The 18,216-nt window shown below is 39.0% G+C and overlaps 1 protein-coding gene across 2 annotated transcripts in view; it reads right to left on the reverse strand.

Moving 5' to 3' along the window:
• Positions 1-8,943: 8,943 nt before the first annotated feature.
• Positions 8,944-18,216, reverse strand: part of SPIRE1 (spire type actin nucleation factor 1) — a 117,728-nt gene continuing 108,455 nt past the window's right edge. For both annotated transcript variants that reach the window (XM_081096887.1, XM_081096886.1), the window contains 5 exons: positions 16,630-16,767; positions 15,991-16,061; positions 15,425-15,452; positions 15,192-15,328; positions 8,944-12,343 (listed from right to left, as the gene is read on the reverse strand). In XM_081096887.1, coding sequence (XP_080953013.1) covers positions 12,085-12,343; positions 15,192-15,328; positions 15,425-15,452; positions 15,991-16,061; positions 16,630-16,767 — 633 coding nt within the window. In that variant the 3' untranslated portion in view covers positions 8,944-12,084. The remainder of the gene's footprint in view (positions 12,344-15,191; positions 15,329-15,424; positions 15,453-15,990; positions 16,062-16,629; positions 16,768-18,216) is intronic.

The following is an 18,216-nucleotide window of genomic DNA, read 5'->3' on the forward strand; positions in this document are numbered from 1 at the left end:
TAAAATATTGGAACCAACCTGATGTTCATAAATGCCCTTCATATTCCATCTAGCTAGTGGAATACTATGCAGCTGTTTTGTTGTTGTTGTTTTAATTCATTCTTATATAATGGTATAGAAGGATCTTGAAGACATGTAAGAAAAAAAAAACCAAGGTGCAAAACACTATGCGTGTAGTGGTTCTTGACTCTGGATGTCCATCAGAAACACCTGGTGAATTTAAAAAAACTACTGATGGCTGAGTTCCTCCCCCAAAGAATCTGATTTGCATTTTCTGGAAAGCTCCCCTGAATAATTACAATGTGCAGCCAAGGGGGATGAAAGCTGGTAAAGGGTATATTTTTATTTGCTTAAAGAAATATGGGTTTGCTTTTATAAGTAAGATTATCTCTGGAAGGCTACCCAAGAAGATGGTGTCAGTGGTTACACTGCGGATGGGAACTGGGTATAAGTTCATTTGTGCTCCTTTCTACCATTTGAATTTCATGAGATTACCTCTTTAAAACATATAAATGACATTAAGTTTTAGAAATACTCTTCATAAATGCCAACTTGGAAAGAACAGGTGAAAGGTAATGAGCAAAATGGTCTCTCCTTTATCTTCCAACCTCAAAGACTGAAGAGGAAGATGCGTAAAGAAAGCAACCACAAGAAAGAATGAGGACCAGTTTTCCTGCGGCCTGCCCCTTCTGGTTAGCTTAGAAATGGAGCTATGCCATCTGACTGTGGGAGAAGTAAGAAAGGCAATAGTTCATATCAATTGTTGAAAGTAAAATATTTATCCACCCACCCATCCATCCATCCATGCAACATTTCAGTAAAACATATGCTGAGCACTTAATATGTGGCAGGCACAGTGCTTCTGGTCTTAAGCAGCTCAGTCTAGCTTCAATAAAGTGAAGCTTCAGCTAAAAGATGTTTTTGTGTTGTGTGTGTGTGTGTGTGTGTGTGTGTGTGTGTGTTTTGTTTGTTTTTACAAATTGAAGGCAAGACCCTCCACCAGCAAAAAGACGACGACGACTTGCTTTACTGTGGTGGTCTGGAACCTAAACCACGGTATCTCTGAGGTCTGCCTGTCCTTGGATTCCCTGAAACTTATGAAGATGTAATAGTGAAAAAACTCACGGGTAGGGAATTGTAAGTTTACTGACACTATGTGTTTTCCCACCTGGGACAGGTTACGAAGCAGGTTGTTACATGTGAGAGGGGACATACCAACAATATGCAAAGGACTTCTGCCTGAAAATATCTCCCCAACTCATATAAATATTTAACTATTTTTATTGTTGATCCTCACTTGAGGATATTTTTTCCATTGAGAGAGTGGAAGGGAAGGGGAGGAAGGGGGAGAGAGAGAGAGAGAGAGAGAGAGAGAGAGAGGGAGGGAGAGAAAGAGAAAGAGAGACATCAATTGCTTCCCTCCTGTATGTGCCCCGACTGGGGCTAGGGAGCGAACCTGCAACCCAGGTACGTGCCCTTGACCTGAACCCAATACACTAACCATTGTACAACACTGGCAAGGGCCAAAAATATGAATTAGATTTAGTTTATTACTAGTTCCAAGGCAATTTCTTTTCTCTTTTTTTCTTGTAATCCCAAATTCAGGTGCTTAATTTATAATGCTGTCTCAATAATTCAATTTAGCAAATAGTTACTGTCTCCTTGTTCAAGGTGCTGTGCTAGGCACTGGGGTACAAAACTAAATCAGACATGGTTTCATAGCAGGAAAGAGAGTCAGGCAATTCACCAGAATTCAATGTGCCCATTCTGCCCAGAGCACCCTCTGCGCAAGCAGACAGCTCCTAATGCAAAGTCGTCCAAGGAATGAGTGACCATGTTGGATGCCCTGAGGAGGGAGTGGTTGACTTAGGGTAGAGAGAGAATCTGGGGTAGAGGTTAATGTGGGATCTACCAAGGTGATATGTGAATTTGGAGTTGAGGAATGTGGAATCATAAAGACATGCTACAAAGAAAGAAATATTTGTTAGAATTTGGAGGTACACTGGTCATGAAAATGACTATGACTCTCATGTAAGGGTTTGGGAACAGGGGGTTAGAGATGAGGTGAACTGAAAGAATAGAATAGCCAGTGGGTCAGATATGAAGTGAACTTAGGCTTATTCCATTGCAATAAGGAGTCACCGATGCTTTGCAGGCATGAGACTAACATGATATGCTTTCAAAAGAAAAGTCTAGCCAAAACCGGTTTGGCTCAGTGGATAGAGCGTCGGCCTGCGGGCTGAAAGGTCCCAGGTTCGATTCCGGTCAAGGGCATGTACCTGGGTTGCGGGCACATCCCCAGTGGGAGATGTGCAGGAGGCAGCTGATCGATGTTCCTCTCTCATCGATGTTTCTAACTCTCTATCTCTCTCCCTTCCTCTCTGTAAAAAATCAATAAAATATATTTAAAAAAAAAAGAAAAAAGAAAGAAAGAAAGAAAAGTCTAGTGTCTATAACAGTGGTTCTCAACCTTCCTAATGCCGTGACCCTTTAATACAGTTCCTCATGTTGTGGTGACCCCCAATTTCATTGTTACAAGTTGAACATAATTAAAGTGTAGTGATTAATCACAAAAACAATATGTAATTATATATGTGTTTTCCGATGGTCTTAGGCGACCCCTGTGAAAGGGTCGTTCGACCCTCAAAGGTGTCGCGACCCACAGGTTGAGAACCGCTGGTCTATAACAAGGAAGGATCATAGTTTGTAGCTATGAGGTTCGAGGAAACAAGATTAAAATCTGGACAAGCAATTAAACTATTGTAATAGTTTTGAAAAGCAGTGATGAGGGCTTCACCAGAGTTTCAGGAATGGGAAGAAGTCAAGAGAATAGCTGGACACAGTAGAACTGTGAGGGGCAGGCGTTCACTTCCGCATGTGGAGTTGTGATGACCACAAAGACGACAGAGCTAGGGAGTACTGGAGAAGAAGCAAGCTTGAGGGGGAAAGTAATTATTTTGGTTTTGATCATGTTGAGTCTCAAATGTTCCTGAAACACCCGAAAAGAGAGGACAGTATGAAATTACACATGTAGGCACAGAGCCTGCGCAGAAGACCTCTCTCTGAGGAGCCTGGGTGATTCTTTCATTGCACCCGATTTGAACACACTTGCTTCCCTGCTTTCTCAGCTCTCAGTAGATTTCCAAAATAAAACAGCTGTTTGAAAAGAAATGCTGACCTGCTGGATGCAGGAAACTAAGGAGAAAAACTGGAAAACAGACTAAAGCAGTGGATTGCCAAGCAGCTGGTGATGCCGACCCTGAGGAGATGTGCAGGTCATGACGAGTACGCTCTACTTAAGAAGGCAGGGGCATGCGTCATAGTTTTGAGAAAATTTCCATTAAAAACAAATAGTGTCAAGGTTTGGCACTTAAAGGGATAGAGCAAATTTTTTTAAATTAATCATTTTACTGTGTTTGGATATATCTGTTGTAACAAACTTGTTAATTATGTTGTTCACAACTTCTACAGCCATAATTTTGCTTGACTAATCTATCAATCACTTAGAAAGGTGTGTTGAAATCTCCCAATATGTTGATGGACTTTTTTAGCTTTCGCTAAGCCAGCGGTTCTCAACCTGTGGGTCGCGACCCCTCTGGCGGTCGAACGACCCTTTCACAGGGGTCGCCTAAGACCATCCTGCATATCAGATATTTACATTATGATTCATAACAGTAGCAACATTACAGTTATGGAGTAGCAACGAAAATAATTTTATGGTTGGGTCACAACATGAGGAACTGTATTTAAAGGGCCAGAAAGTTGAGAACTACTGCCAGTTTTATAAATTTTTAATTTATTTATTTTAGGCCTATTTTGCTAGATGCATCCAAGTTTATAGCCAATCTTCTTGATGAAAACAATGTTTGTCACTATGTAAATGGTTCTCTTTCTCTTCTATAATTTTTTACTTTAATTCAATTTTATGTTGTATTATTATAGCCCTAAGAACTTTTTAAAAATTAGTATTTGACATGTACTTGTTCTTCTCTTTTATATTTCAACTTTTCTGTGACCTCTATCTTTTTAAAAGCATTCATTTATTTTATTTGTTTCTTTATTTAGAAGGGGGAAAAAAACATTAAATTTTTTCCGGGAGTTTATTTCTTTACTTCATTAATTTTGAGTGCTGATACATTTATTTTTATGTTTCTTGGCTTATTTTCCACCTCGTTATTCTGTGTTTTTTTGTTTATGTGTGTGTGTGCCTTTTCTCTAAGACATTTCAACTGAGATTTATATTCCCCATTTCATTTTTTAACATCTACCAGTTCGGAAGTTCCACATTCAGGTACTGTTTCTTTTAGGGATTTCTCTGGAAATTTAACCTGTATTCTTAGATTAAGATGTTTAAAATTAGTCAATATCTTAACACTTCGCCGAAACCGGTTTGGCTTGGTGGATAGAGCGTCAGCCTGCGGACTGAAGGGTCCCAGGTTCTATTCCGGTCAAGGGCATGTACCTGGGTTATGGGCACATCCCCAGTGGGGGATGTGCAGGAGGCAGCTGATCGATATTTCTCTCTCATCGATGTTTCTAACTCTCTATCTCTCTCCCTTCCTCTCTATAAAAAAATCAATAAAATATATTTTAAAAAAAATATCTTAACACTTCTCCTAAACAGGAGATGAACTTTAAACACAGCTCCCATCACTCCTCCTTTCAAATGAGATTTGGTTGTTGTCCAGAATTCAGGTCTATTTTGATTTTTTTTAACCTCCCGATTTATCTAATTAATGTTTGTTTAGATTTACCAACATATTCATTATTTTAATTTTTATTTATTTCATTTTCATTTCAGACACACCGTCTGAATACATTCCACATGCACTCCCTTCACGAGGGTCTGTTGCTTGCAAACTCAGTTTTTGTAGGAAAATTTATTTCACTCTTGCTCTTTCTCAAGTGTATGCATAGATTGACAAGTATTTTCTCTCAGCACTTTATATATCTTCCTCCCTGACTCCTGTCTTCCACTGCTGTTCCAGAAGCCAACTGTCGGCCTAATATTTCTTTCTTTCTTTATAACTGATTGTAAAATCTTCTGTCCTGTCTTCAGTGTACTAAAGTTCACTATCATGTGTCCAGGTGAGTTTCTTTTTTCATTTCTTTTAAAATTTATCCTTATTATTAAAAGTATTATAGATTCCCCCCTATTTTCCCCCTGCTAACTCCTCCATCCCACACCCAGGCCTTCAGCATACTATTGCCCGTGTCCATGGCTGTGCATATAAGCATGTAAGTTCCCTGATTAATCGCTCCTCACCCACTCACCCCCACCTTCCCTCTGAGATTCATAGGTCTGTTCCATGCTTCTCTGTCTCTGGATCTATTTTGTTTCATTTATTTTTTTTGGGATTCATTGGGATTTTTTAATTGGAAACTGGTGTTTTTTATCAATTCTCGAGACATCTTAGGTATTATCTTTAGAAACATTTCTGCTCCCCGTCTTTCTTTTGTCTTTGTTTAGACACTTGTAACTGTGTCCTTCATGCGTCTTAATCTTCCATTCCCTCATCTCTCTGTACTGCATTCTGGGTATTTTTTTCAGATCTCTTTTCCAGTTCACTCAGTAGCACTTTAATTGTGCCTAATCTGCTGATAAAACCATCCATTGCACAGCAAGTCCGTATCTAAACTCTATGCCTCGGAAATACACAGTGCAAATAGGTTTTGTATAAATGATGCTCCTTGCAGACTTATTTGAAATATGAAAAATAAAGTATCTCTCAGTAGGAAAATGGTTCAATAAATTAAACACATCTGTTCAATTAAATTAACATTACATGGGAATCTAAATAAACAGTTTTGCTTCATCTTGGACCCATGCCCATCAATATACAGCAGAAACATGTAAATACAGTGTGTGTGTATACAGAATAGATCAAGAGTGACTACTCCAGATTGATACATTTTTAGTATAAAACACATTCTAAATTGCAAAGACTTGTATGAAAAATGTAAATTATCTCATTAATAATCTTGTATTGATTGGATGTTGAAATGGTAATATTTTTAATTTATTGGGTTAAATGTTATTAAAATTAATTTTGCTTGTTTATTTACACTTTTTGTGTCTAGCAGACATTTAAAATTACATATTTTTAAAACTATTGATTTTTCTAATTTAAAATGTATTTTACATTTTTAGAACTACCATTTGAATCTTTTCTAATAAGTGCAATATTGATATTCCCTACTTCATCACACTTTCAAACATACCTATCACACTTATTTCATAGCCGTCCTCTGGTAATTCCAGCATTGACTGTCATTATGGGTGTGATTCTGAAAAACAGTGCTTCTGTTCTCCCCTGGTGGCTCGCTCCCTCTTGTATTCTTGGAAGAATTTATTTGTGAAAATTCTGAGTTTAATTTACATTTCTCTAAAGCAAATTTGCATTTTTTTTTTCTTCCAGGGATATGGAACTTGACCACCCCACACAAATTACAGCAAATGTTCACCATATGAGTTTTGGGTAAAGTTACATAAGAAATATGATTTTGTAAGCTTTTTATTAAAGTATAAGATGCCCCCCAAAAATGTGCACAGATCAAAAGTGACAGCTCAGTGTATTTTCATAAACTAAGCATACCTGTGAGGTCAGCGCCTAATCAAGAAAAAGAACATTATAGGCACTCAGTACGCAGAAATAGACGACCTCCACAGGCTTTGCACTATAGGGCTGCAATATACCTTGCTCAAGGATGTCCCTCTTGCCAGCCACACACAAGGGCTTCAATTCTAGAGAATCAGGTTTATTAGAACAGCCTGCAGGATCATTCCTAGTTCATAACCCACAGTGTCTGGCCCTCTGGGTGGCAAACAAAATCTGAACACTGAGTTGTGTAGAACATGGCATAGGCTCAAACATCAAGATGATTCCTCAGCTCTTAGGCCCCAGGGACATAAAGCAACTTGTTTTTAATCCTCACCCAAGGTTATGTTTACTGATTTTAAAGAGGGGGGTGGGGGAGGGGGGAGAGAGAGAGAGAGAGAGAGAGAGAGAGAGAGAGAGAGAGAGAGAGAGATTGGTTGCCTCCTGTGTGAGCCCCAACTGGGGATTGAACCCACAACCTCTTGGTGTATGGGATGCTCCAACTGAGACATGGGGCCATGGCAAAGCAATTTCTTGATGCCCCCGTTTTCAAAGCCCACTTTTCAAGAGCGATGTCCTGTAATTCTGAAGCCCTTTTCTTTCCACTGCTTCCATAGGCTGCAGGGGCCCAGACTTTGCCAGGCCATGCAGAAACAGAACTGCAGGATGTTTTTGTTTGCACAGTAAGACCTACTCTAAATACTTACACAACACACACATTTTAGTGGAATAAGCCAGAATAATAGTGCAAGTTGGTCTGCCAGGTAACTGTACCTAAACATTTAATTAGTGTATGCAGAGTTTTATATTAAGTTGGTTCTTAGCTAGTAAACATTTTTGGGAGATGTTTCTAGTCACAGCCCTTGGCTGACACAAGGGAATAAGGAGCACCGTTTCTGAGCGTTATAATGAGTATCTCTGTGTGTGTGCCTGTATATTCTATAGAGATAGCAGAACTGGAATCTCTAAACATATCACATGTGCAATCAAGCCCTTTCCTAAAAGCAGTTCTCTTTATTAAATTCTAGACAACGATGATTTACAACTATGCATCTTTTCTCCCACTGGAGCTGGAAAGGAAAAAGGAAGATAGAGCTTGCCCGGCCAGCCAGGTGGCTCAGTGGTTAAGCATCGACCCATGTACCAGGAGTTCGCTGGTTCAATTCCCAGTCAGGGCACATGCCCGAGTTGCAGGCTCAATCCCCAGTGAGGGGAGTGCAGAAGGCAGCTGATCAATGTTAATGTTTCTCTCTCATCACTGTTCCTCTCTCTCTTTCCATCTCTCTAAAATAAATAAAAACGTGTATTTTTAAAAAAGATATAGTTCACCCGAGCTGGTTTGGCTCAGTGGATAGAGCATCAGCCTGTGAACTGAAGGGTCCTGGGTTCGATTCCAGTCAAGGGCACATGCCTGGGATGCGGGCTTGATCCCTAGTAGGGGGCATGCAGCAGGCAGCTGATCAATGATTCTCTCTCATCATTGATGTTTCTATCTCTCTCTCTCTTTCCCTTCCTCTCTAAAATCAATAAAAATGTATTTTAAAAAAGAATTGTAATCCTTACTTAAAAAAAAAAAAGATATAGTTAAATAACAGTTACCTACAGCTTTCCCTTTTATGGTATCTGAATGTTCTGTATCTCTGGAATCCAAGGAGGCATGAGGCAAAGACTCTTAGCCTGAGAAAGTCAGTGAACATTTGGATGATGAGCTGAATACATACAAATACACATCTCACAGAGAAACCTCAGTGGAAAGAGACCCTAAAATACGTCTGGAAAGCCCTGATCGGTTTGGCTCAGTGGATAGAGTGCCGGCCCTCAGACTGAAGGGTCCTGGTTCGATTCTGGTCAAGGACACATACCTCAGTTGCAGGCTGGATCCCCGGCCCTGGTCAGAGCATTTGTGGGAGGCAACCAATCGATACGTCTATCATACATTGATGTTTCTCTCCCCCTCCCTTCCTCGCCAATGGAAAAATATCCTCGGTGAGGATTAACAACAACAACACAAAGAGCTGAAAAAAATATATATAAAAGCTTATCTTTTTGCAGACATAATTTTTCTCCATATATACAACTTCTTATGCAATAAAGTGTTTATAAAATTTTAATTTTCTACACTGTTGAGTAAAAAAAGGACTCACACCTACTTGGTAACACAGCAGTTATCTTGGAGGCTCCATTTTTGTTTTATTTTTCCAATGTGGCCCTTGTTAGGTTGTATTTCTCAAACTGATCATAAGGTGTTGATGATACAAGTATCTGCCTTCACAACCTAGGTGGTTGCTGACAGCTAGTTATCAAAAGACATCGCCATTTTACAACAGGAACTCAACACAGAAGGCATGATGCAAAGTCATTTTATTTTTCCCCAGATAAATTTTAAAATAAAAGCTTTTAATGGAAAACTTCTAGAACCGCCATGTCACCCTGAACGCCAGTGACACTGTCTCTCATACAGGTAGGAAGCCGGGTCTGGGCCCAGTCAGTACACACAGTACTCCATGGCCCTTCCAGTTTTGCATGTACAAAATTGTCTGCTATTTAGCTGAAGCAAATAGCAACATAATTTAAAACTTTCATGTCTCCTATGTGATACCTAAAATCCAGTCCTATTTATTAATACAGTTAGAAAAATAAAAGCCTTAAAAAATTCATGGTATGAGTTCACGGTGGTAATCACATAATCTCTTCAAATGTAAGATCATTTTTTACATTTCTACATAATAACCTTCAGGTTTAATTTGAAAGGCTTAAGACGAACTCTAGTAGGACTGTTAAGTCGATGTACATATCAATTATCTGACTTTTACTTGTCTTGGGAGAGTTAATTTCCATTGTCCACTGAATGAATGCCTTTCAAATATTAATATATTACAGTATTTACAAGCATTCTTATCTACTCTGACACTGGTAGACAGTTAAGCCATGGGGAAGAAAACGAAGATCTTCCAACAGGGTGAGTTCATGAGGTCTGGGACCAAAGCAGCGGGTGGGTGCTTGAGCCTGGAGGGGGTCAGGGTGAGAGTTAGAGGTGGGATGTGCACAGGAGGGCTGCTCAGGGGTGCGTCCAAGCTCTAAGACACATCAGGCTCCAAGTGAGACCAGCTGTCCAACAACAGTTTTATTGTTGTTGGGTCAGAAGTAAATGCCAAAGAGCTAGAAACCAGGACAAAGAGGAACTCTGTAAAGTATGTTATTTTAGTAGAAAGAGGAGGAAGAGAGGCCTAAGGTCAGCCTAAGGATTGTAAGACCACACTCTACAAGCTGTTAGTGAATTGCTCTCTGGAAGTTACCTAATTTAGTGGAGGTGTTTGGTACATGTCATGGATCGGAAAGGATTAAATGCAAGAAATTATTTTGGCAACAAAAAGTGATACCAATTTGATTTCTGTAATTTTAACTATATCATGTGCTGTTTCCTTACACTGCTTTCTCCAAATTGTCTCATGCAGATATATCATCCATGTAACCTCTTTAATGCAATAATGCTGTTGAAGAATTTACATTGCAATGCTCTGGTATGAGGTGATCATAATGCCCAAATCCGCCCATATGAAGAAGTCAAAGATTCTGATGTGCTAGATATTTGCCTTGTGAACGAAATGATCATTTTGGGGGTTTGGCTTCTTATGTTTAACTAACAACATAACCTGGGATAGTGTGTCATTCTGTTAAAAGACACACTATCCCACGTCATATCAAATACCACTCCCTCTGTCTGGCATCTCTCCTGGTAGTTGTTTACAGGCCTCTGCCCAGGCCTTCAAAGGGTGTGTGTGGCTCCCACCAGACCATCTGGGGTAGAGTTCAATTTGTCCCTTGGAAAATTTTATAAATGAAATTCACCCAATATAATGTGTAAAGCTCTTAGACAAGAGTCTTTAAAATAATTTAAACATTTGCATAATCAATAAGGGTTCTCTGGTGGCCCACTTTACATGCAAATACAAACTGTTAACATGCATTATTTTAGTCAACTGGTAAAATTTATTTCGTAAGTAATTTTAAGCCATTTACTAAATTGTAAACTTCAATCCATTAAGAACTACTACCAGAGCAGTTTTGAGGTATTACTGTTAATTTAATATAGAAATGTTACTACATTTTGATGTGGAATGAAGTGTGACTGCCATGCCTTTTATTAAATGGTGCTGTCGTAGTGTTGACTACAGACATGTCTTATAGCTTTTAGGAAATTATTGTGCATGTGTATTAACTGACTTTCAAACATCAATGGCAATTTGATTGGTTGGTCATTTCTAAGCATACCAAAATAATAGTCCATGGTATGGGCCAAACAAGAGAAATTTCAGGTATACAATGTTGTCCTCCAACCTACCTTCATCAAAAGCCCACCCCACTTGCTCAAGTTGTTTACAAGGAAAACTTGTGCAAAAAGCATATCCAAAAAGACTAACAGCAGGTTATCTTGTAATTTAAAAAGAACTAGACAAAGTTGTTTTTTTCAACTTCATTTATAAAAATAAATAAATTTTAGTTTGAGACCTTAGGTACCAAATTGTGGCTTCATTTAGTCAAGGTGCCTAGACTATAAAGCTATGGGAAACGTAGTTGAAAATGCATGCGCTCCAGCTCATTCCAGTGTGGCCGATAGCTGGCACCCTATGCTGTTACAACCCTTTTTATAGTTAACTTGTTGACAAACGTTTAGTCTTCTTGTCCTACAAAACTTTAACTCCTAGGTCTCCAATATAAAACTACAAGTAACCACAGTACATGGAAGATAGGGAATGAAAACCTGTCACGCACTCCAAGAGACACTGGTCCACTGCACTGGGGCAAACAGCAGCTCAGAGGAAATGGCCATCCACTCGGGTGGACAGCTGATTCAGATGTTTTGCACTAAAATGTAGGCATGAAGTCCCTCCTGTAGTCTTTATCTCAGAGCAGCAATAATTTAAAATCAGTGTGACAGTAGGAGCAAATCCTTCTAGGCTTTGTGCTGTGAGATGATAAGTAGCGGGGCCCCACCCCCACACATCTGGTGAGCGGCAGGGCTCCGGATCACTATGTACATTAGATAGGAACACTGTCAGGTGGAAGTGCCAATATGACTTACTGCTTAGAACTGTGCTAACATCGACACCTTTGTTAGGCTGATTTCTCACATGAGAAGATTTTTACCTTAGTCAGAAAATTATATGAGGAACAGTAAGGAACTGAACCAAGGAAAAAGTTTCTAGCCTCCAAATCTACACACACACACACACACACACACACAAAAGCAAGTTTCAAATTATTGTCCTCTCAGTGCAAACGAGCAATTGGCTGACCTGTCACATATCATCAATTGATATGAACACAGCATTCAGTCTGTGGAACAATGTGATGCAGCAAAAACTTGATCTAATGCCAATCAAGCCTATTAACTAAAGCCCACAGCAAGGAGAGACAGTCCAGCTCCGTGTTCTCCCGTGCTAGCGCCGACACTGAACACAAAAGCAACTGAAAGGCACAGGGCTCAGATTTCATTGATAGTCCTCTCTGAAGGGCAGTACTCTGAGGGGCCTGGTGAGGACATATAGAAAGACTGTGTTTTCCTTTTTAATCGGGCTCTTTTGTTGGCCAACACCAGGCTACGTCGGCTTGAACTGATGATTTCCGAAATAAACTTTTTGCAGTCTACACACACCTCCATAGTACTCCAGTCCTCCATTAACTCTTTGGGAAACTGTAGTTCTTCATCTGATTTGTCCACAGACTTAGATTTTGAGGAGAACCTGGAATAAAACAAAACGTTTAAAAGATCCAGAATTATTACTCATAGTTGTATTGCAATACTAAAAAAAATAAGTGCAAAAAAAGAAAATTTGCTGCAAAAACATTATGGAATGGTGAGTGATTTAGTCATGTCATGTTCTTGCAAAGAATTTCTAAATGAAGAAAAGTTTCAAAATATTAAAAACAAAACAAAAATCACTTCATCTCACTTATATGAGGAATCCAACGAACAAAATAAAACTGGTGAACAAGTAGGACCAGAGCAGTGGTTCTCAACCTTCCTAATGCCGCGACCCTTTTAATACAGTTCCTCATGTTGTGGTGACCCCCAACCATAAAATTATTTTTGTTGCTACTTCATAACTGTAATTTTGCTACTGTTATGAATTGTAATATAAATATCTGATATGCAGGATGTATTTTCATTGTTACCAAATGAACATAATTAAAGCATAGTGATTAATCACAAAAACAATATGTAATTATATATGTGTTTTCCGATGGTCTTAGGCGACCCCTGTGAAAGGGCTGTTTGACCCCCAAAGGGGTCGCAACCCACAGGTTGGTGACCCACAGGTTGAGAAACGCTGTTCCAGAGACATGGAAGCACAGAATAGACTGACAGATCTCAGAGGGAAATGGGGGGTAGGGGGTGGGAAGAGATTAATCAAATAACGTATGTACATATATGCATAACCCATGAACACAGACAATAGTGCAGTGAAAGCTGGGGTGGGGTGGAGCTGGGCGGAGAGGGTAAAGGGAGGGAAAGAAACCAGGAAACATGTTTTATTAAGAAATAATATTGATTGGCGAGGATGTGGAGAAAAGGGAATCCTCATGCACTATTGGTGGGAATGCAGATTGGTGCATTGTGGAAAGCAGTATGAAGTGTCCTCAAAACATTAAAAATGGAACTGCCTTATGATGCAGTGATTCCTCTTCTGGGAATTTATCCGAAGAAGCCCAAAACTCTAATTCGAAAGAATATATACCCCTATTTCACTGCAGAGTTATTTATAATAGCCAAGCAAGATTTGGAAGCAGCCCAAGTGCTCATCAGTAGATGAGTGGATGAAAAAGCTGTGCTATATTTACACAGTGGAATACTATTCTGCCTTGGAAAGGAAGAAAATTTTACTCTTCGTGACGGCATGAATGGACCTAGAGAACATTATACTAAGTGAAATTAGCCACTCAGAGAAAGACAAGAACCATGTGATCTCACTCATATGTGGACTTTAATGAACAAACTGAACTAGCAAACAAAATAAATAAATTTTAGTTTGAGAGCTTAGGTGCCAAATGGTGGCTTGATTTAGTCATGGTAGCTAGACTATCAAGCTGGCCTGACCTCCTTCCACCTACTTAAGGACCAACACTAACCTTACTCTTACTCTGCATCAAATGCAAAGGAATTGATACTCAGGCAACTTTTTTTTTCTTTTAAATTGCCAGCTCTTGGCATAAAGCTTCATTTCTGCCTTTACAATATGAAACTAAATTGCAGACCATTGTAAACATAGGATTAAAAAGATTTTCTTTCAAACTAAAGAAGGAAAGAAAGATTAAACTATTACATGCACGTTTTCAAGTCCACTGAAAACAAGAACAGATCTAAAGATGACTTTTAAAGGACACACAAAAGTAATTATTTCTAAAGGGAACACACTGAATGGGAGAACATATTTACCAATGATACATCTAATAAGGGGTTAATCTCCGAAATATAAAATCAAAAAATGGGCAAAGGACTAAACAGACACTTCTCCAAAGAAGACATACAAATGGCCAAGAGACATATGAAAAAATGCTCAATGTCACTAATCATCAGAGAGATGCAAATTAAAATGACAATGAGATACCACCTTACACCTGCCAGAATGGCTACCATCAATAAATCAACAAACAACAAGCACTGGCAAGGATATGGAGAAAAAGGAACCCTAGTACACTGCTGGTGGGAATGCAGACTGAAAAACAGTGTGGAGTTTCCTCAAAAAATTAAAAATGGAACTGCCATTTGACCCAGTGATCCCTATTCTAGGAATATATCCTAAGAATCCCAAAACACCAATCAGAAAGTATATACGCACCCCTATGTTTATAGCAATGCTACTTTTAATAGCTAAGATCTGAAAATAGCCCAAGTGCCCATCAGTAGATGAATGGATAAAAAACCTGTGGTACATTTACACAGTGGAATACTACACAGCTATAAAAAAAGAAGAATCTCTTAACCTTTGAGACAACATGGAGGAACCTGGAGAGTATTATGCTAAATGAAAGAAGCCAGTCAGAGAAAGACAAGTATCACATGATCTTGCTTATATGTGGAATCTAATGAACAAAATAATCTGACAAACAAAATAGGTCCAGAGACATGGAAGCATTCAGTGGACTGGGGATTCTCAGAGGGAAGAGGGGAGGGAGGGAAGAGATCAATCAAAGAACCTATATGCATCTATGCACAGGCCATGTATGCAGAGTGGGGAGAGGAGGGTCAATGGGGGGGGGGGGCAAAGGGAGGGTGGCTATAATACTTTCAATAATAAAGATACATTTAAAAAATACAATATGGGAAAAAGTAATTATTTAAAAAAAATAAACTATGAGAGTAAAGTATCCTTCAAGTAGCTAACAACGATCCCTTGACAAGTTACCTTTCGGAAGTTCTGAAGATTTGTGTGCAATTCAAAACTATATTAAAATCAACCAACCAACCAACCAACCAACCAACCCACCCACCCAAACCCTCTGGAGCCAAAATCCTGCCACATCATCACAGTCCTCAAAAGGAGCATTCTTTCCCAAAGAATGCTCTGAAGATCCAGGCCTCTCGCTCACCTGGCAATGCTCCGAAGTGGCCGCTGGTGGCTGGTGGAGGGTTTTTCTGGCCTCACACAACTTTCCCCTCTTTGCGAGGCAGAAGGTCCCAATGAAAAGATTGGAAGAGTAGAGTATGGCTTGGATGGCAGCCGCATCTATTATCCCAAACAAAACTGAGAATGAGCAATACTGTTAAAAAGGCAGTCTACTAAAATTACTATTACGTTATGATGTCACCAAGCGTAGCTTACCTTTTTGCAACACTGTGAGCACACGGGCCTGCATACAAAATCAAAAGTATTACTTAGCATGATGCCACAGATGCGACAGGAGAGTTAGAGAAGCCAACGACTGCATGTTGTCAATTTCTACAATAAACTGCAAGAACTCTCTCGTTCTTCTATCAGAATATAACAAATTGATACAACTGCGGATTGCCAAAAAGATAATCTGTAAAACTTAACTCTTACACTGTTTCCTATAGAAGGATCAACTTACATCTGTAATTTTCTTATTTGTCTATCCAAGGGTCATATGACAATCATACCTATTTTTTTTTCTGTTCAAACATGACACATTATTATTAGAATGATCTTGGTTATGTAAAAGAAATAAATGCAGAGAAACATTTTCAAGGTCTAACACTAAATAATTGTTTGATTCACTCTTTTGAAGAAATCAGTATTCCTAACCCATAAACAAAGCACAAGGTGATAATAGATTATTTTTAATGTTGTTCCTATGTAGAAAAATAATGAAACAATGAAGTTAACTGGTATTTCTTTGACTATTGTCATCAATTACAAAGAAACCTTACCTCTTACAGAACTGACAGGTATAAGACCAGGTGAAGAAGGAAAATCTCCTGGTTCGGCAACAAAAGCAAAGCTAAAAAATACAAATGTAAAAGGAGAAAAACAAACAAACAAAAACATCGACAATAGTTAATTTCCTAATTTATATGGTTTAATACATTTTATATTTATACATTGGGGAAGTTTAGTACACAGAAGGAAGATGAGAATTCACAAACCCTGTTTTTATGTTTGGCTCTGTGATAATTATAACATGGCTCTGTATTTAATCTTATTCTACTTTTAAAAGGTAGTAAAAGGCCACAGCTCCCTAGAGTTGACCATCATGGAAGCAATTGGAAGAAGGTTCTAAAAAATTCTCCCCAGTATAATGACTAAATGCAGACATGGTTTTATGAAGGCATAACATTATTTATTATGGTTGTTTTAAACTCCCAGAGGTTTGATTTCTAAGGGAGAAAATATTCACTTTGGTGAGCAAGGCAGAACACGAACTGACTTCTGGAGAATAAGCCTCTTACGTCCTAAAATCCCCTAAAAGTCCTGCACCATCTGGCTAGCAGACAGCTCCCTCAGGAGACCATGCCTGTGACTGACCATTCTGCTACCCCTGCTGATCAATCAACTTGAAACAGCTCTACCTTTCCTTTTTTCAGGGCAGTGTAGACATCTTTATATTGTTGGTATTTTTCCAGCTCTGCCTTCACCAGGACCTGACGAATATGCATCACCTCCTCCACAGTAAGAGCTAGGCATTCCACTGGGTAGCAGAATTCCTCCTGAAATTCAAAATTCCACATGAATAAGAAACTCCCACCCCCTTTTCTGGCTTTGCAAAATTTCCCACCAGATCGGACACCTGGTTAGTAGCTTCTGAGAAGAAAAGAAGTCCCAGTCAACACTGGAACAGAGCTGGCTTACTCTGGGTACCACATAATTTCTAATTATACCAAGATAACAGATGGCAGAAAACGTCTGGGGACCATGTGAAACACTATAGCTTACTGAAGTTTCAAAAAAAAAAAAAAAAAAAAAGCCCCTCGCTATGTATCTATGCTGTGAAGTCAGTTATCTCGTATGATTATGCAAAGACGTTATTTAGTTTTGTGTTGATACTATATGCTAATAGATAAATAGCAAATAAAAAACACTGGTACTATTTTTAAAACTGGTTGGTGGTACCCAGAATAGCCAAGAGAAGGTGGTTAGTAATTTATACTGGAAGCACAGTGGTAAGTTACATCAGCACACCTTGAAAAATCCTAATGGCGTGAGTGGAGCTGGAACATTGGTGCAGTTTACAGCCAAAAGGCAATCTCTACTGCTCCACAGTTCTCCAGATTTCTATTATGACTTTTAAACAACTACTGAATGCACAGTCAGCATTGGAAAGATGTGGGGAAAAATCAGAATAATTTCACAATAAATATTTATGTTGACTGTCTTATGTTAATAGTTTCCCCAAAAACAGCTGAGGAAGATGTTGATGTAACTGATCCCACTGAATAAAGAGCCTCACACCCATCTGCTCCCCATCCGGCCTGCTCTTGATTGGTGGATCCAATAGAAAGACAGAACAGTCTTGTGCATTCGCACGCTGCCAGGCCTCACAAGGGCCATTGTGGTGTAGTGACACTGAAACTTAAGTGTTCTCAGTACAAACACATTATAATTCATCCCACACACACAATAGCACTGGTCACAGGCATTCTGGAACCAAACAAGCCAAGTGAGAAAGCACATGACCATGAATGCAGTTTAACATTCAGTTCTGTCTTTCAATCAGAGAAAAACAAAAACAAATCTAGGTTGCAAACTTGACAAACATTAGCATTTACTAAAAAAAAAAGTAGTTTGAAGAACTACAGATTCTTACTAACCATCAATACCAAATCGTCTCTGTTCAAGCTAACTTAAGAAAGGCTAAATTTGCTCAATTGTGTTTTGGAAAAAATCCTGCAATTGAATTTTTAAGATGAAGAACTTTGAATCTGGAGGCTGGGAAGACAGACTGTTCAGAGATTATATCATTTATTGTAAATGTCTAAAATACTTTTTAAAAAATCACCATCACATAATGTTCTCTTTCAATGGGAAAAGCTTTCAAAGACAATAAGGTTAAGCATGTTCAATATCTACTCTGTTTTGCTCCACCCTGAGAAAAGCGTAGTGTCAAATGGGACAAGGCACTGACTCGGTGAAGGTTAGGACCTTAAGCTGCACTAGGT

The sequence above is a fragment of the Myotis nattereri genome (genome assembly GCF_964212035.1).
Source record: "Myotis nattereri genome assembly, chromosome: 8".
NCBI classification, from domain to species: Eukaryota; Metazoa; Chordata; class Mammalia; order Chiroptera; family Vespertilionidae; genus Myotis; species Myotis nattereri.